Here is a 21,276-nt window from a genome sequence, read left to right on the forward strand (position 1 = left end):
TATTCAACAAAGATATAATTGGGATGTTTATTGGTAACGGCAGATCTACTAATACTTGTGTATAACTAGAATGTGGAATGCTGTTATAAATTCAGAATGTGCAACTATTAAAGTACCTTTTTATGTAACACTACCTTGTTTTCAGTTAGGGCTAAAATTTTTTGGATCTCAGATTTCTTATACACATGCTTAAAAGAGAGCAGCACACAGAAGATAGAGAGGGAGAGTATTTCTGTCAAATATACTCAGTTTAGTGGGACCACACAAGAAGAGCAGCATATGAAAGCTGCTGAAGAAAAAAAAAAAAAAAGCCAGACATATTTCCCTGGCTGACAAAACTCCACATCCTCTCGGCACAGTGTAAGATCCCATGGGCCAAGCATGATCTTCACAACCACAAGTCAAGTAAAAGCAGATGGAAATTCTGAGTAATTTGAAACATAAAAGAACACCCCCCCAGGAAGCTCACACTCAAATGCAAAGCAGTGGAAGTCGAAGTGTGGAAAGTCAAAGTACCAAGACAGTAACAAAAAGATAATAAAATTAGGAACTCTGTGTGTGAGCACGTGTGTATGCACACGTGTGTATTCACATGCACTTGACTGAACTCTGCAGAATTTCCAGCATCGGAACACAAAAATAGAAATAAAAAAATTTTAAGATATATGAAGAACCTCATTTGAGGAATTTCACTCAGGCTTCATTAAACAATGATGGTATTTTAACGCAGAATTTACTTAACTCATGCTATGCAAGTATTTTTCCCTACTAGTATTAAATATTTTTTCCAAATATTTATGCAGCTATTTATACACAATGTAGCAAACTATTTTTAACTAGTAATCAATATAGTGAAGTAGGTCAAATTACTGTGTAAGTTAAAACAGATATAAGTTTTATAGAAAACAGACTTTTGGCACAAACGCAGACAAAGAAAAAAATCCCATCTTTCAAACAATCTGTATTTTAGAGATATATTTACTTTATGGAACACAATGCACACATTAAATACTATTTTGAATACTTTTTTTTATTAAAAAAACCCCACAACAAACCAAAACAAACAACTAAAAATGTATACAAAAAAAACACCTTCTGACAACTTTTGAACTATCTTTCCAGATTTTCTACTAATCAGCCTCCTATGCCAAAATCAGTGTTCTTCAGTAATGTTTAGTATGGTAGTATTTTTCAGCACAGGTTCAGAGATTTGAAAGATGAAAATCAATGCTTAACATACACCTTAATCAAAGTGTAAGAAAATATTTACTGGTGTTTGCAAGGGATTTAGCTAGCCATAATTTTACCTTCAAAAAAGCCAATTTCTTCCCAGATAAATTTATTTCTTTTATAGATATAAATACAGGCAATCACAAAAACTTAACTCGCAAAGAAGTGTAACTTCTGTGCATGAAACTTTTTGTGCTAAATCCTACACTGTATGAACTAGAATTGCCACATATTACTGGCAAAAATTAAGTCCATACTTTGGGGTATTTTTTTTCCCTAAACTGTTGTGACAAGAATTGTTTCATATAACTGGCACGAAAAAATTGAATTCTGATCTTAAGGAAAACAGTAACAGAATGGTCATTAAATTGCAATGCCATTTCTCAGATAGTATCTTGCTCATGCCAGGGGCTGAGCCACTCTATGCACTTTGCTATGCAAACTTAACTGACAAATGTTAAATTCCTACTAAATGGTATAAGGAACTTTCAGTTTTCAAGGAAATAATTATTAATCATCGGATGCACATAGAGGTTGTTAAATTTTTAATCATAGTATTATTATTTTCTTTAGAAAATACATAAAATTAAACATTCAGAAACAAAAGCCTTCCTTTTCTACCATAAACACTACTAATATAGTTTAAATAGTACCACAGCATTGATCCTGGTTTTGACTATTCTACTAGTTGGCCGAGTAAGGAGACAGTGAGAAAAACTCCCCTATGTACTTCAGAGATAGCCTCCATGTCGTGCCATAAAAAAGTCTCCAGACAAAAATCTTTATTTTGTGTGGAGAGATTCAGCAGATCAGCCAGTCAAAGAGACCTTTTAAATACAGAATAAATTATTTATGCCAAGGTCTAAATTTTTTCAAATCACTTAAAAGAATATGAGGTGTGTCACATAATACCCTGAAATTGCAGTGACTCCTTATTATAAAAATAAGATTCCCCCTTTCAAGAGTAATCTGAAGACTCTCAGAAATTTATGGTTTTAAGATGTGCTTACAATCAAAACAGAATGCTGAGCTCTAACTTATTTTAAAGTGTAGAATGTTTTTATTCTCATGAGAAAGATTTTATGCTTAGGACTGACAGTAATTGCCAGTACTGTCAGATACGGCACTTCTATAAAACAAAGCCAACTCTTCTGAAGTATGAACAGAAAAGTGTCATAGAGAATCAGCATCACTAGACAAATTTATCTTGCCCTTTAAATTAAGCGTTTAATTATTCTTAATTTATCATTGAAACATTTTATTAAATATGGGAAATTATCAGAAATAAGACAGTTTTAAAAATAAAATCCAGACTTGACAATTTCCTTTAATCCTAATCTAATATGCAGCTGTTGCCTAGGACACTACTATGTTCACTGCATATATCCTACATATGCCTGGCTCCAGCTGACTATAAAAAGTAAATATGAACATAAAGATGACATAAACCAACGTATTTCCAAGACTGCAAAAAAAAGTTGCAAAAAGAAAACATGGAGGTTAAAAACGAGGTCATTTTCTTTCTGATCACAACCACCATTTAATGTTTCTTGATGGGGTAAACACAGCACAGATACATCCAAAGCTTTTGCAAATTTCAAGATAATCAATTACTTAAATTACTAATTAAAAAACCTAATCTACTAATTAACTAATTTACTAAATTAAAACATGCATTTAGCTACTTCATGATAGGCATCTCTCTTATAGTTCCATACTTCCTTCATGCAATGACACTAAAAGTCAAATAAAATTCAAATAAAAAGCCATACATGAATAGAAGAACAAACTGCAGCCACTATAGAGCCTGTAAAACCATACATGGCCTATTAACATTTCCTTCTTCCTTGTATCTTATATTACGGTTTTACCACTACTATACTGAGAAAAAAAACCCAAACACATTAACTGAGAAAACCAAGAATTAATGTCTACATTGACATTGTTTTGCTAGGTTTGATTCAGTTATAATTCATTTTCAACTTGGCAAAATCTTCTTAGCTAATCAAAGCTAAAATTCAGTCAAGTTTTAAGCCTTGGACTTTAATCTATAGCTGGTTTGGCTCATAGATCAGAAAAAGAAAATGATAGTAGACAGTAGCACTGAGAAAGCTATTAGGGGAAGAAAACAGTGCCAAATTAACACATCTATATTTAATTTGTCTAAAACCAGAATTACTTCCAAAAATTACACTGACTTAAGGTATCCAGTAAGTTTTATTTGGTCAAAAAAAACTAGGACAAGAATAAAATACCTCATACTTTAACAATTAATCTAGCTCAGTATTCTCAGTTTCAGTATAGGAACTTAAGATGACTCAGAGAAGTGACAAGAAACTATCAGAGTCAGATATGGAATAGTAAACCTTTAGGTCCCTTTCCAAAATCTATCAGGTATCAGATGGATTACAGTCTGATGTACAGCTGTATTTTCTTCCTTTCAAAATTAAATGAAAGAAATTATTATATGCTCTCATCTTATCAGGACTAAAACCAGTGGAATTTAACCAAAAAGGAAAATTAGGAGTCTGCACTCTGTCTGAGTCTTGGTTTTTCTTTCCCAGAGAACAGGGCAATGGCTCTTGAACCACTACAGATGAAGCCAAATTTTCCGAGTTCTAAAATTTCAAAGAATCGTTGATTATAGCTCTTATTCTACTATCCATATCTCTGGATTCTTGCTAGTAAAGCAGCCTTTACAGTGCAAGGAATAACAAAATAATAGCAGAATTGTAGAACGTGCTAGAACCTTGTAAATCCTTGGGGGTGAGGGGGGATGGAATATGTTTGAGTACCTGTAAACTATATGGTTTAGTTGTATGATAGGGTAGTTTAAATGCTAGAATTCATCTGGACAAAGTTCTATCTTCTACTTGCTATTTTGCCACTTGGAAATAATTCATATTCCCAATGCACATTACACTCCATCACCAAACTGTCTTATGTTTTCTGTTCATTGTTTCTGGACATATATACACGAGCAACTTTGGGTTGGTTTTTAAAGAACAAATTCACATGGGAAAGCTAAGGAGTAACATGCATGCTCACATTTACAGTACCTACACACAGTGTGGCTGCTCCAAATGAACGCTCCAAATAACAGGACTTCTAGGATGACAATGACAGCAAAGCAAGCCATCTTCTGAAGCTTGAGCTATCAGAAACATTCCAAACCATTCAAGAAATCCTGCTTCTTCCCTCCTTTTTTGTTTCTCTCTTAACCCAACAAAGTTATCAGAGAATTGATCCATTTAAGCAAAAATGCCTGGTGGCTTCTGACAGAACACAGAGAATGAAACTGCTTAAGAACAAGTTCTCTAAAGAGTCTTCATATCAATTTCAGTTTTATATATGATGGGTTATAAAAATCACAGAAACCATTATTTTCTCAAACCATTATCAAAACCTTCCAACATTTAAATGACAGGACAAAACATTTTTAAATTAGTTTGCAGAAAGATTAAAAGTGAATTCATCTGAATTTTTATAAACTGGAATTTTACCAAAACAAAATGAAACTTAACAAACTAAATTAGCCCAAATCCCTGTTTGAGCTCAGATAAAAAGCTAAGTTTACCTTTAAGTTTCATACACGAGAGTAATTTTGGAAGACCCTGAATTGAAACTAGATCCAAACATCATAATAAGAACTTTATCCATAATCACCTTAAGGTGTCCTTAAAGGAATCGTACATCTTAATTACTCTATTATATGCTTTAGGAATGGTCAGAGAATTAAGTAGTCCTGCAATGTAACTGACAGCACACTACATGTACAGAGGGAAAACCAGAGAACTGCATCAATGCATACAGACTAGAGATTGAAGAACTGTACTGAACTCAATCTGGGAAGAAAAGTCTAAAGATCAGAAAATACCAATGACAATAAAATTTTATCCTGTATTTCTACAGGTTGTGTTACATACAGAGTACTAAATGCTTTCCAAAATTTGCAAGTGATTATGGTTTTGCCAAAACCATAGCACAGACACTCCAGCCCATTTTTAATACAAATTTATTTTCCCAGCCCTAGTGCATACTCTCTTCATTCTACTGGCAATAGATATCACAGCTGCTTGCTCAGAACAGGATTTATTGTATGGCCAAAAGCTAGAATTTGTGAGAATCCTGCTTGAATTATATAGCCAAAATATAGACTGTTACCCCCAAATTCATCCCAAATTCCCTAACAGTAACAATTTGCCAAATCTCTTTCTCACAACTCCCTCTTTTTATAGGAGGAAAAAACTAGTCAGGGGAAAAAAAAAAAAAAAAATCAAGAGGAAAAACAGAACACAGTTTATTACCCTCTCTCATCTTGCAATTCCAATCCATGCAAAAACTGGACTTCTCAGATGTGTGGCACTGTTTGGAAACGTTAAACCAACTCATATGAAACCATCAGTATGAAACACCCATCATGATGTACAGGCTGCTGCATTATGTTCTATAATGTTACTTAAAAGCACTGCATCAAAACCCATAGTCAATCCAAAAGAATATCCTCTCTGCTCTCTTTCCCCTGCTCAAGTATTAGTAACTTGCTTAAATAACTAAATACAAAAAGTATTATAAAAAAAAGTATCAAACACCTTCTTTACCTCAAAATTGCTGAGTCAGGATAGCCAAAACAATTCATCTTTAAAAATAAAGTTACCTAGTGAAAAGTAAAGTTACCATACTACTTCGAACTTATGAACTACACTAAATACCAGCATTAATTTCAGCAATAGCACGTAAGAATTTCTATGCTTCACAGCATTAGACAATGATACATCTAATTCAGCATCCTGTCTCCACCATTAATTAATTTCTGCTACTTTATTTAAGTGCAAAATACAATTACCCAATTGTTGAGTGATAAAACAGAGCAGAGGACACAATCAAAATTCTTTCCTGACCCTTGGAGAAGATACGTTAACTCAATAAAACATACTATTTGGCTGGTTGTGTTATAACTCAGTTATTAGCTGGTACATACACTATAGAAACAAAGCTATTTAAAAGATTTTTGAGATTTTTTTTTTTTTTTTTTCAACAGAATCCAACTTATCCACTTCAGCCCAAGATACAACATATTTTCATCACCAGGCTATTTTTCAGGTGAGCCCCCCTTTAAGAGAAAATGAAACATGTCTATTTAGGTGCTACGGAATAAAGGATTTTTTTTATACAAGTGAATATTAACCAAAATGAAAGCAATACAAGTCCTGCTTAGGTAAAAGTCAACTTGCAATTTACAATGAAGCAGGTTCTAAATGAAATAAAATGTTGAGTTGAATTTCCTGAATTGTTTCCGCTTATAGTCATAGTGTGCTACCAAAGCTTTAAACAGAGCTCGTGCTGTGAACTTTTACATATCAAGTAAAAAAGTATTTCCTGTGGAAAATTCTTCTTATAAGTTACTCTTTACAAAAGGTCAACACATTTTGATGTGCATCAGGGTAGGAAGAAGCTTCATGGTTTCGCTAACCAATGTCCTGTTTACAGTTTGAACTGAATTTTAGACACAAGGTAAAAGGGATTTGAATCAAATACAAGAACAAGCCAACGTGGGTTTCGTAAAATAGTATAACAACTTCAGTTTTGTTTGCAACTGCTTTTGGTATACCAGAAATGATCAACAACTTACAGTTCAAAAACTATGCTCAGTTTATCGAGACATCTCAGTTTTACTGGCATGTGAGTTTAAATGATTTATTTTCCACAAAACACTGTTATCCCAGACTCGTGCCAGAAACAAACTGCAGACTCATTCTCAATCAAAACTTTCAATTATTATAATATTTAACATTGTATTTATTGCTCTATAGTTAGAACCACATATAAAAAATCATCCTTGCTAAAAAGGGAGGGAGAGATATCTGTAATTCTTACAATTACTTTTAAAATATCAAGATGATTTATTCAATAATAAAATATTTTTGACAACTAGATCTTCAGAAAATTCTGAAGAATCCCCCCTTCAGGGGACTTGATTGTAACTTGCTTTTATCAGAATTCTGTAGAAAGATTTTCATAGTAGCATCACTGTCGCACATGATTACTCCTACACTGTAAAAATGACAAGGAACCTTTCCTTTTCCAGCCATCAGCTCTTCATAAGAAAACTCAAGATTGTATTATATTCAAGGCCCACTTGAATTCTAGTGCAACTTACACATGGACAAGTATAGAAGTTGGAAGTGAAATACAAACCTTTGCAACTTTTGAATTTATCCTTTTATTCATGTGTCAGGCCTTTCTGAGCCAATATGTCATCTTGGAAACTTAATAAGCTAAGCTGGTGTTTTAAAGAGTTGAGAACTGGCCACAATTCAAGAGTTTTCCCTCCTCACTAGGGATAAACTATGTCTAAAAAAAGATATCCTGATTCTAGATAAGCTTCTTTTGTAATGAAATCTTTTAAATTTTCCTTTGTTTATTAGAGAGTAACCTTTCAGTTCAGAGGTCTATTATTGACACAAATATTTTTGAAAGACAATCTGATGGCCCCCACATATCCCGTACTTTGCAAATCTGTCCGTTAGCACATTCTGGAAAGCTGGAAAAAAAACAACCACCTAACACTGAATACTGACAGATAAAGCTCTCACTGTAGGAAGGGCTGGAAAGGACTTTGCATCTTGAAGTTAGTTTCCACAAAAGGAAACACACATCTGATTCATGCAAGCTCTTAGAAGACTAATAATTGCATAAAATAATCTAAGTAAATAAATACCATCAAATAAATGCACCTGCCTGCAACTTCATATTCTTTAAAGCTTACATTAGAGGATACTTTATATGCTGAGAAATATAAACAAAACAGATTAAAAATCTTAACTCATCTATTTACAGAACTATGACAATTTCAGAACAAAAGCTTGATTAAACAAGCAGAGGAAAAATCCTTATGTTGCTTGTGGTAAATATCTTAAAATGTGACATGATCCCACAAGCATAATTTCCAAGATCTACATTTACTTTTCTTTACTGTAGTTAATTACCAGGGATAAAAGTTTAAAAAAATAATGACATGAAAGACAGAAATGAAACAAAATTAGGTAAACACAAGGGGAAACTTGGCCTACAATGAACACTAAGTTCATTTTTAATTTGTTTTCCCATGTTTTTTAATACAAATTTCGTGACTATGTTGAAGATGGTTTATTTGTTGAAAGGAAGATAAGAATGTGAGATGCTTAACAATGGCCAAGGTTTTTGAGGGTTTGTGCTACAAAGTGTCTAATGGTCTCTGTTAATGGATTTCCCAACATGTTTGGCAAGCTAATACTCCAAAGACAACTGCAATAATTTTAAGGCCTTTGGTATACTCCAGACCTTGAAACGAGATCATTCAGTATTTGACTTCTTGTGTAAGCTCCATTTTCGACACTGTTGCCACATTAAAAGGGACCAGTCACAACAAGGGTAGGAATTCAGAGGGTTTGGTCTTAAACTTAATGAAAGATCGACTTTGAGAAATATTGTCCTTTTTACAACAAACAATGCCCCAAAATACAGAGGTGTGATTATCAGAAAGCGTAACTCATTTTCAAGTGTAGAAAGATAAAACAACAACAAAAGTCTGCTGCAGTAGATCTCAGAGGAGTAATAATGAGCTCTAAATGTAAGAAAAATGTGAACTTTTGGTTACTAACTTGGCAACCTAGTAGACGGAAGTGAAAAAATGGCAACTCTCTTTCCTTTGTATGCCAAAAGAAAGGCACTTCCACAGTTCTACCAGTAGGAAGATTTATTACACCAGAAATACAGAACAGGCAAGTAGTCAACTCTTTTCCATTGTTGTTCAACCCAGAGTTTCAACACCTAATTTAGAGGATTTGAGCCATGAGGGATTTTGGGGGTTATTTTCAGAGGCTAATGATAAATGGTTCATATTTTTACATAGCTATTCTTAAACAACCAATGTCAGGTATCACATTCACTCATGCTACAACTCTGCTTGGAGTGCCATTACAAAATTTTAATTGGCTGGTATCAGAGAGGATTAATCATAATTCCAACAGTCCTGACTACAACACAACCTAATTTGGGCCATGAGCAAGCACTTGATTGGAATAATCTGCATCAGTTTATTTTATTAAAACCCAAGGAATGCAAACTAGGACTGTATTCATCGTAAGAAAGATTTTCCTTCCTATGCCTTTTAAACAATTCAGTAGATTTGCTTAGGTGAATTTCAACACTCAAGGTAATTTGGGGTTTAATTAGATAGTACTTACAAAACCTACTGAAAATGGAAGTCACTTCTGCATATAAATGGCATGTATTAGTGGAACATAGTATTAAATCCCAAAGACGACATATTTCAGCACAAAATGAAGCATGGCTAATCATAAGTGCATTAAGAGAGTCAATGAATTCCACAATTCTACATTTCACTAAAAGGACTAATTGGATTTACTTTATGTTCTCAAACAATTCTTGTATGTAGGACTCCTAAATTTGGTTATCTGACTACTAATTTCCAACTTGTCTGATAAATAAAATAAATTCCTAAAGATATGAGTAGTTAAAAAGTCTTCAAAACGTAAAATATTATTTGTAGAATTACAAAACCACATTTGACTCATTTACTTGAGGAAAAAAAAAAAAACTTAATCCTGTTCCATATCAAAATACTAACTATGAATTAACATTTTAAAAGAATCCATGAGATTATTTTCTTAAACAAAACTACAGAACAGTTTTGCCTTCATTGGATTCTCTGATGATTCACTGTTACTCCTTTTTTTTTTTTAAGTATGTGGCAAAGGGTTGCTAAAAAGGTGTTTAAGCTATAAACAAACGACCAAAAAAAGCTTAACTTATTTAAACCTAACAAACTTTTTTGATTTTTCCTGCTACCTCGAAGAATAACTCACTGCATGTTTACAGACAAGGTCAGTTGCAGTATTTTACTCAGAGACTGACATATCTGATGTTATTTCTCCTCAGAGTACTGTGATCTCATTGACCAAAATATGACAACTAACCACAACAGAAACAAAATGAGGCAATAGGAAGACTTGTATGAAGTATATTCATGCCATGGTTCCCTGGTATTAAAGAATGCCTTTATATAACTTGAATATAAACAGTCTATGAGTAATAATATGCTAAATATAAATATTGCTTAGATGCACAGTATTCAATTAAATCCCTAATCTCTTGTGCCAAATCATAGAAATTGATAAACACAAATCCTCTTTTCCAGATGGCACATCAGATCTTCCCAGTGGCTGTTGACTGGCTGGGATTATTACAGATTCAGCCTTATTTCATCCTTAACTCCTCTTAGTGCTGTGTAGATAAAAGCCTGCTGAATTGTTCTGTAAGGCTGCTTTCCTGCAAGTGCAGTTTGTTGAGACTGACAAGGTCCAAAACGTGGATATATGGTAAATAATCAAACCCAAAGTTTACCACAATTGACTGAGCCTTTTTGTTTTGCTCTAGTTTTAAGTTTCATTACTGAAAATGGCTAACCTACTTTATCTGAAGTTTCCCAAAGTGCAGAGTGAGAAAATATGTCATGCAAAATTTCAAGCCAAACAGTTTGGAATTGGAACTACAAGCAACGCAAAAGATGGTGTTAAAGTGAAAGAGATTGAGCAACCAGAACAACCAGTACAGAAGACAACTGCCTGTGGTGCATATTTATTATATATTATTACAATAAAATTATTTGGGAATTGTGTTATGTTGACAACTCATTTACCTTGAATTCTTCAACAATAATACTCAAGGCTTCATGTCCAGCTTTTCTCATGTCTTCTAATTCCTGCTTATGTTTTTCCTGTACAAAAACACAGAAAGATTATATACAACATAGACACCTGACGTAACAACTCTTACTAGGAGAGCATAGAACAATTATTTTCCTCATTTTTGATATCTTTCATGAAGAACTGTACATAATCTTGTCTCTTTAGATACTACATATGTGCTCAATTCAAGTTGGTCCTAGTATTAAACTCATTTTTCTTTATTTCTTAATTTTACTTAATTATTCCCTAGATAATTCTAAATGGTTCTCCAATTTTTTTTAAACATTTTCTTTGCTACTTTGATTTTTCTGGTTTCTTGGTATACCTGTGGATGGCAGGACTTCCAAATCACTCTGTTAGTAAATGTTATTTACTGCCTATATTAATAAAAATGCTGAAATGGATTAGTATCAGATTCAGCTTCCGCAAAAGAGCATACCCTTCTCCTACTCATTACATAGCTCCATTTTTATTCCTTTTTTATTCTTTTTTTATTCTTAAGGTTCCCAGGAAAGTGTTCTTCCAAAACACATCTTGAATAAAGCTCTACTGTTTACCTTTTATTTTATTCATGATATTATGTAAAAATAACACGGACAAGAATATTCTAATATTTCTGTCTTTACATAAAAATGCTTGTCTGTGGCTTGCTCTCTGAGTCTACAATGTGAACACCTCATTAGATTCTCATCAGCATTTCATGCTTATCAATGAGCAGCACTTTTTTTCAAATCACCAACTAATAAGATGATGAAAAACTTTCCCTCCTCCCTCATTCTTTGCTTCAGGGATCTCTTCTTAAATCAGGTAGTTACAGCAGGTCATAGGTGCTTTAAATCACCTTGGAACACTGGTGCAGAAAGACATTCATCACAAATCTTACCTGGCAATGGTTACAGGGTAAAACCATACACAACTTACGCCACATATTTATGGTTTTTTGGATGGAATTCAAGTTGAAATTAATTAATACAATTCTATGTTTTCCAAGATCTGTATGTTTGAAGTAAGCAAAACCTAGTGTCTAACAAAGCATGTTCAATTCGATTCATTATGAAAGGCCATATAACACCATTAAAAATAAATTAATCGGTCTGTAACTCTATATTCGATTAGAGGTTTCTGCTCTACCATTCAGTTCCTTTCTCCTGTAAAGCCCATCTCAGCAAAAAGTTTGAAATTATAGCTGTAAAAACTTCTCGTTGTTGGCCCAAATATAAAGAGACATTCAGATTCTCTTGAATAGAACTGGGGTTTTTTTGGTGAAGCTCTGCAAGAACAGCTGATATGAAGCGAAGAATTGAAGATGGAAATATTTTGCAGTGTAAATAAACTACTACATCAGAAAAAAAAGCACAACATCTGGGTATATCAGTTTAACCACATTATGATGCATAGGTATCATTGACACCACAAACTAGCTACACTCAGATGTTATATACATTTTTAAAACTGCTGAGCTAGAAATATTTTTACAGTACAAAACTGCAGAATTGGTATAAGGGGAAAAATGTGATCCAATGCTTATACTCCAAAACTACACAAATCATTAACAAATAAATTCCCTGTGAAAAGTGAACGATGGAAAAAAATACGAGAAAAATACAATTACTATAGGAGCATATCCTTGATTCACAAATATGAAAAAAGAATTATATAGAAAGAGGAAGTTAACAGTCATTAATTATTCTAGCTGAATAAAAACCAAAACAACAAAACCAAAACTGAAGAGAAAGCATTACACGTTGAGGAAAGCCTTTACAAGAGAAGAGTTAAAACAGTAAGATTTCCATCTAAGATCCATCAGAACTACCTTGAGCGGAACCATGAGACATAGTGGATCAAGTTTGTTGTCCGTGGAAATAACATATTTCATTCTGGCAAAAAGTACAGTGTCGCTCACTAGCATTACTAGGCAAATCAAGCCACAACACAAAAAATGCAGTTCGCCCTCTTACAACAAATCCCTCAAGTTTTTCAGAATCAGTGACTCATTCAAAGTAATATACTAAATGTGAACTGATAACAAGTTGAAGCTTCAACACCAAGGTATGACTACCAACATGAAGTTTCCATCCAAAACATTTTAGAATACTTACTTTCTTAAAATATTTCCTAAAGTAAAGGAAAAGATTCATTAGTAAAGAACTAGTAGTAAGGCATCATTTTCCCTCAGGTCAGGTCGAGCAATCAATTTCTCCAACGGAGGTTGGAAAGACAATGGAAGGGAATTACTACACGCACACAGATGAAAAGTTTGAGGTCACATTGCAATGCTCCCTCCGAGTAAGGGCTTCATCCAGTCTGATAAACACTACACTGCCTCTTTTCTGTGTCTATTTGCAAGATTTTTCAGCTAAGACAGCAGACCTGTAAGTTTTTTTCTTTTAACTTGTAAGGAAGCTTTTAGATTCTTTTGAGGATGGCTGGCCTTTTCTTCTTAAAGTCTGTAAAATACCACATCACTCAAAGGAATGTATGCTTGGCCCTTATAATATTCGATAAGGAGAAGACCCAAAGTCACTTTAAGTAACACGTTTTGGAAGAGTATGCATTGACTTACTGCCTAACAAAGAAGATACATCAAAGTTGCTGAGTTTCATGATTTGGCTATGAACACAAAAGAAACATACCAAGAACAGCAACATACTCATTTGATGAACAATGGCCATGTCAGCTCTTCACAAATCCTCAATAAAATGCGCACCTTCCATAGGAAAATGAGTTTAATGAATTTACATAACTACTCTTAGGATCATTACTCTGCATGTAAGAAAGACAAATCAAGGTCTATGAAAAGCTCTGAATGGTGTAGACCTGAAATTAAAATGTAATAATCAGATTTCCTATCAAAGACATAATAATATTGTGTTTGCTGGCTCTTGTAGAACTCTCCTGCATGGTTTGCATGACTTTGGAGAGGTTTTTAAAAAATGCTGCAGTTCCCTTCCTTTATTTAACTAATGCTTTTAAGAAAGGAATCAAACATGAGTAGAAAAGTTTGCAATTCCAGTAAAATAATCTTCAGAGGACTTTCATCTCCTCCTCTTGTGTCTTGTGATCAACAGAATCTCATATTAGAATGCTGATGGTAAGTAAATATAAACCCAGAAGAAAGAGGGTTTTATTTTATCTTGTGATCAAATTCTTAACGATCGTTCCAGAGAGCATGAGGGATTCTGTGTGGACATAGTATGAAAGTAACAGGTAATTCATTGCTCAGTGGTTATGAAGGTTTCAATTTTTACTGTTCTGTGACTCTTATATGAAGAAACGTCATTGTGAACAATTTACGTATAAGAATACATGCTTTAACACTACCAAATGTATGCGCTTTCAGAAATATATCAAATAAAACTTGAATGATAAGGATGAGAAAATGGGATTGAACTTCTAAAGTTTTCTTACAGTTCAAAATCCCAGTGACTCCAGACTCTCCTTTTCTGTTGCTAGGTGCTTGTGAATCAAACCACTGTAGAGGCAATGGATTCAAATGCCTGGTGAGCTTCTGAAAGGTGCAGTTCCCAACAACGCTGCTGGGCAGAGAAGTCTTCTGAAGCAGCTGTGACAGGAGGAAAGGTTACTGACCACTCGCCACCCAGCTGCTTGTCACTGCCTGCCAATTGGATTAGCACTTCTTCTAGACCTTTTAGTGGAATTGCTTCCTAAATCATTTCAGTCTAAGTGAACCATTGTTAGCATAAACAGTTTAAACAGGGTTCTTTGTTAACATCCAACATTTTGACAAAAACGCAGGGCATGTGTTTGCCTGTACTGGCAAGTGTAAGAGTAGCATCTCTCAACAGAGTACTATGCAAGATCCTCAACAAGGATTCGTGAGATCTTATGTGGGAAGAAGAGAGAGTAAAGACTTCAGACTTACTTTATTTCATTATACTTACTTACCCTTAAGTTGATGTATTTTTCTAATAACTTTTTAAGAGGCAGATGGTCTTGAATTGTTGGGGAAAAGTGCATGCCACCCACAGACTCTGTACAGATTCCCTACTAACCTTCCACTGGCATGCCTGCACATGTCATACATTTTGTAACAGCAGTAAGTGAAAGCATACACAAGAAGGGAAGAAAAAGGTACTTGCTGCAATTGCTACTGCAATTCTTCTCATTCTCAACAGTGGACGCTTAGAAAAATTATTTTGTCTCAGTGCTCCAAATACATATCAAAAATAGCATCAAAAAAAGACTTGATACTGCAAATCAGAGACATCAAACACAGCCACCTGAAAAGGAAGCAAATGGCTATGTATCAAAGTATCTTTTGATAATAGAATCATAGAATGGTGTGGGTTGGAAGGGACCTTAAAGGTCATCTAGTTCCAAACCCCCTGCCATGGGCAGGGACACCTTCCACTGTATCAGGTTCCTCAAAGCCTCATCCAGCCTGGCCTTGAACACCTCCAGGGATGGGGCATCCACAACTTCTCTGGGAAACATGTTCCAGTGTTTCACCACCCTCATTGTAAAACATTTCTTCCTTATATCTAATTGAAATCTGCCCTCTTTCATTTTAAAGCCGTTAGCCCTTGTCTTATCACTACATGTCCTTGTCAAAAGTTCCTCTCCAGCTTTCTTGTAGGTCTCCTTTAGGTACTGGAAGGCTGCAATAAGATCACCCTGGAGCCTTCTCTTCTCCAGGCTGAACAGCCCCAACTCTCTCAGCCTTTCTTCACAGGAGAGGTGCTCCAGCCCTCGGATCTTCGTGGCCCTCCTCTGGACTCTCTCCAACAGCTCCATGTCTTCTTGTGTTGGAGGCCCCAGAGCTGAACACAGTATTCCAGGTGGGATCTCACGAGAGCTGAGTAGAGGGGCAGAATCACTTCCCTCAACCTGCTGGCCACGCTTCTTTTGATACAGCCCAGGATACGGTTGGCTTTCTGGGCTGCCAGCGCACATTGCCAGCTCATGTTGAGCTTCTCATCGACCAGCACTCTCAAGTCCTTCTCCCCTGGGCTGCTCTCAATCCTTTCTCCGCCCAGCCTGTCCTTGTGCTTGGGATTGCCCCGACCCATGTGCAGGACCTTGCACTTTTCTCTTGTGATCAGAGCAAAAGAAATATAATTTAATTCTTCCTCTGTTTTTTTTTAGGTTATCAATAATCAAAATTTATAACATTAAAAAAAGATCAGAGTAGATAAAGCAAAATCCAGTACTGCAAAGAAGCACTATGAGACCCCATTTATATGTGGGAAAAAGTGATAGAAGAAATAAAATCAATTCAGAAAGAGAACCCAAGTTTTTTTGCCGGCTTTCACAAATAATCAAGTATGATCCATAAAATAAAAACCTGTATTTTGGGGTCAACTGGTATTATATGTTTTTTACATTTTACATTACTTACTCATGAACCCTGTTGAAAATAAGTCAGGAAAAGCATGCTAATAAAATGGTAAGATAACACAAAGCATCGACGTTTTAACTGTACAAATGTTTCTGTAGCACTTGTGAAGAGTCTTATGTTACTACATACAACGTGCAAGCCAGTCCTCTGAGTTGATGTTGACTGCTTATCTTCCGTAAGGCTGTGTACCTTCAGAATTAGCTGCAAGTCCAAGCCAACTTCTTAGAAAGTGATGTACTCTCTTCTCTCCTAACTTCTGTACTAATGTAAAAAGGCAAACCGCAGTTCCCTGCAGACAACTAAATTAGAAGACAGCTTTCAAATCTGTCTCACATAGTTTTGCTGTATACAATTACATCATTAAGACTCTTCACATTGGAATAAATTCCTCCATTGCATCAAGATTTTCCTTGCCACAAAAATTATCAGCTCTTTTTTTCTTTCAAAGCACCATTTAAAAAAATACTAAATATAATTTAGTATCAAAATGATTGTGTTAAGAAACTGGTAACTTCTCATTTAAAGATACACATTTCCTCCAATTCTCCCAAGTATAAAGAAAAAATAGTATTACCAAATACAAAAGAACTAAATCACTGAAAAATTGAGTTAAACGTGTTGAGAATCAGTCCATAATGGCTAATTAATATACACACTAGAGTGTGCTATTGTATATGAAATACAGGTTGGTCACTATTTCTGTTCATGTGAGACAAGAATGTGAGCTCTCCAGAGCTAAGACACAGGATTGCCTCCAGGCCTATATATAGTAAAGCAATTATTTTCACTTTGGTCATATCACCAACATCCTAGTGAAAGATACAGCTGAGAAACTAAAGATAAGGCCAAACGTTTTTATAGGAAGCAAAGAAAGATTTAAGATTTCCCTATACAACCAAAAGAATATACAGTATGCATAACCTTAAGCTCACCACAGGAACCAAGGATATACTATCAATTATTTCATACAAGTAAATACCACTGCTACCTGGTGTATACAACAATAGAAGACTTAGAAGTGAATAATGAAGTGAGGTAGTGAACAAACTTTCATGAGCAACTTCCTAATATAGTGGTGAGGACATTTCCTGCTGAGTTAGAACTAAGCTGAGCCAGAGCTGAGTGAGTGTGAATGGACCAGTCTGCTGGGAGACATTATGGCTGACTAAATGTGAAAAACTATGTAAAGTATATAGCATGGAAGAGCCTGTACATGCCCAAAACTGAAACATAATTATAGTTTCCATATCACATGTAACTGAATTCTTCAAGCATTTGCAGTGTATAACATGGATCTCTGCCCTGTCATATTTAAGACATTAATACTGTGTGACGAACAACTACAATTTGTATCTGCTTATTTATTCTACAGGTTGTAAATACACAGACTCTTCACAGAGGACATTAAACAAGAGACAACTCACATGTAGAACAATCTATTAACCAAGTGTTCTTAGTATTAATATATATTTTGCTATATCTATTTTAACTATATGATACGGTAAATAGCACAGTACCTTTGGCTCAGGAAGCCTTCTCTGATTGCTTTCAGATTTCTAAAACATTGTACAGATAGTTACTTCTTTGAGATAGAGCTACAACTGTGCCAAGGTTTCTTATATCACTGATGCATTCCTTCTTCACATAATTTAAATGATGGGACATAAGAGCAAGAGAAAGCAAAGAAGAAAGAGTAAACAGGAGAACAATCCAAGCAAAAGTGACAAAAGAAAAATGCTTCCATTAAACAACACAGTAAGCATGAAAGGAATTATTATCTTCATTAGGACATTTCCATGTCTTTTATCTCAAGACCATCAGTCTTCAGGTTAATTCTACCATTGTTCATAAAGAACAAAATACTAACTTGGAAAGGGTTGCCAGCTGTCATCAATAGCTACTGATACTGAAGGTATAACACCAAACACAATTTTATATACTACGTATTTTCATAAATATACTAGAATTCATGTATTACTCTACTATAGTACATTATATTACTATATGTGAAGATGTATGAAAAAACAACACGGGGAGAGTTTTCCTGCTTTCTCTAGATAGGAAATTGATTTGCAGACTGCAAAGGGACAAAAAAAAGACTGCAGAAGATTAGGTTAACACAACAGGTAGGAAGTCAAGCAAAACTGCCAGGAGGCCTGCGTGGATGAACAAGGAGCTCCTGGCAAAACTCAAAATCAAACAGGAAGTACACACAAATTGGAAGCAAGGATGTGTAACCTGGGAGGAATACAGAGACATTGTCCGAGCATGCAGGGATGAGGTTAGGATAGCCAAAGCCCAGCTGGAACTGAATCTGGCAAGGGATGTCAAAGCCCAAAAGAAGGGCTTCTACAAGTAGAGATGACAAAAGGAAGGCTAAGGAAAAAGTGGATGCACTGCTGAAGGAGGTGGTGGACCTGGTCACATAGGACATGGAAAGGGCTGAGGTATTGAATGCCTTTACTAGCAAGACCAGTCTTCAGGAATCCCAGAGACCATGGGAAAGTCTGGGGCAAGAAAAACTTACCCTTACTGGAAGATGATGAGGTCAGGAAATACTTAAGCAAACTGGATATGTCCATCCAGTTCTGGAGCCCCCAACACAAGAAGGACATGGACCAGCTGCAGAGGGTCCAGAGGAGGGCCACGAAGATAAGAGGGCTGGAGCACCTTTCCTATGAGGACAGGCTGAAAGAGTTGGTGCTGTTCAGCCTGGAGAAGAGGAGGCTCCGGGGTGACCTGATAGCGGTCTTCCAGTACCTCAAGGGGGCCTACAAGAAAGATGGGGAGAGGCTGTTCAGGAGGGCCTGTTGTGACAGGACAAGGGGTAATGGTTTTAAAATAGAGGGAGGTAGATTCAGGTTGGATATTAGGAAAAAATTTTTTACCATGAGAGTTGTAGAACACTGGAACAGGTTGCCCAGAGAGGTGGTGGATGCTCCATCCCTGGAGACATTCAAGGTCAGGTTGGACGAGGCCCTGAGCAACCTGATCTAGTTGGAGATATCCCTGTTTGTTGCAGGGGGGTTGGACTAGATGACCTTTGAGGGTCCCTTCCAGCCCTAACCGTTCTATGATTCTATGATTCTATGATATAATTAAGTCCTTGAGACCTGATGAGATGCACCCACTAGTGCTGTGGGAGCTGCCTGATGTCATTGCAAGGCCTGTTTCAATACTCTTAGACTGACCATGGTAACTGGGAGAAGTGCCCGAGGACTGGAGGTAAGAATATGTCACTCCTGTCTTCAAAAAGGGCAGGAAAAAAAGACCCAAGGAACTATAGGCTGGTCAGCCTCACCTCAATACCTGGGAAGGTGATGGAGCATTAAACCTGGAAACCATCTAAAGGCATAGGAAGGACAAGAAAGTCACCAGCAGCAGTCAGCATAGCTTCAGCAAGGGGAAGTCATGCTTAACAAACTTGATCACCTTCTATGATGAAATGACTGGCTTGGTAGGTGAGGGGAGAGCACTGGACATTGTCTACCTAAGCTCCAGTAAGGCCTCTGACACTATCTCCTGCAAGATCCTTATAGAGAAGCTGTTTATGTGTGGGCTGGATAAGCAGAAAGTGAGGTGGATGGAAAACTGGCTGAACCACCAGGCCCAGAGGGTGGCAATCAGTGGCATGAAGCATATAGCTGGAGAACAGAAACTAGCAGTGTACTCCAGGGGTAAATGCTGGATCTGATCCTGTTTAACAACTTCATTAATGATCTGGATGATGGGGCAGAGCAGACGCTCAGTAAGTCTGCAGACAGCATGTCATGGTTTGATGTGGAGGGGGGGGTGGTTCTCGTGGCAGGAGAGGGGTTTTGCTCCCTGTGACCTCCCCGGTTTTGGAACCAGGTTAGGCTTAGTTCTGGCCACCAGATCAGACTGCCATCCCCCTCGGGGTTGAGCCAATAGGGCGCCTCTGCGAATTGCCCTATTTAAGTCAGGACAAAGGAACCGGAAAAGGTGCTTCGCCCAGGAGCGAGGAGAGAAGGGAGGAGGGCACTGCCCCCGCTCCCTGGCTCCCGGCCGGGCGGCTGCCTGCGTTGGGCCGGCGCTGCCCACGGAGAATGGCGGCAGCGGAGCCAGCTGGGGAACTCGGGGGCACCCCACTCCTGGGGTGCCCACTGGGCTGAGTTCACCTGGAGAGGACTGAGATCTGAGAGAAACAGCCGCATTGACAGCAGGTCAGTGAGGATGGAGCGGGAGGAGGTGCTGGAGCCAAGTTTCCCCTGCGGCTGATGGTGAGATAGCAGGCGGCCCCCCTGCAACCAGGACGGCCTCGGTGGAGCAGAGACCCACTCGCAGCCCGTGGGGAGAAGATGCCTGAGCCTAAGGATGGTCGTGTTGGGGTGCACGACAAGGCAGAGAGGCATCTGGAGTCTGCGTGACGACCCACGCCGGAGCGAGTGGCTACAGCTCCCTAAGTACCCGAGACTGTGGTAAAGCCCACACCGGAGCAATCTGTGGGGAAGGATTGCTTCCAGTGGGCTGGACTCATGCTGGAGAAGTTTGTGGATTTTTCCTCGTGGGTAGGGGATCCACTGGAGCAGGGGAAAAGGGTGTACGGACTCCTCCTCCTTTAAGAAAGAAGCAGCAGTAACAGCACGGAATGAACTGACCTGCACTCCCCCAGTCCCTGCCCCCTGTGCTGCTGGGGGGAGGAGGTAGAGCCGGAAGGAAAAAGAAAGGGGGGGGGGAAGGTGTCGGTTTTAAGATCTGGTTTTGTTTCTTTCTGTCCTTTCGAGTAATCGGGTTTTTTTTGTTTCCCTTTGTCCTTCTAAGTAATCATTAATAAACTGTTTTGCTCTGAGAAAAGCCCTGTCTGTTTTGCCCGGGACCATGGTTGGTGGGTGCTCTCTCTGTTCTTGTCTCAACCCTCAGTCCCTTTGTTTTTTTTTTCTCTCCTCTCTACTTTACTGGAGAAGGAGAGACTGT

At 37.0% G+C, this 21,276-nt stretch overlaps 1 protein-coding gene across 1 annotated transcript in view; it reads right to left on the reverse strand.

Moving 5' to 3' along the window:
• The window catches only part of CCDC91 (coiled-coil domain containing 91), a 128,168-nt gene that overhangs the window by 65,500 nt on the left and 41,392 nt on the right, over positions 1–21,276 (reverse strand). Inside the window, exon 6 of the mRNA XM_086610468.1 lies at positions 10,934–11,011. Within this exon, the coding sequence (XP_086466594.1) occupies positions 10,934–11,011 (78 nt within the window). The remainder of the gene's footprint in view (positions 1–10,933; positions 11,012–21,276) is intronic.

Source organism: Tauraco erythrolophus, chromosome 4, assembly GCF_009769465.1.
Source record: "Tauraco erythrolophus isolate bTauEry1 chromosome 4, bTauEry1.pri, whole genome shotgun sequence".
NCBI lineage: Eukaryota > Metazoa > Chordata > Aves > Musophagiformes > Musophagidae > Tauraco > Tauraco erythrolophus.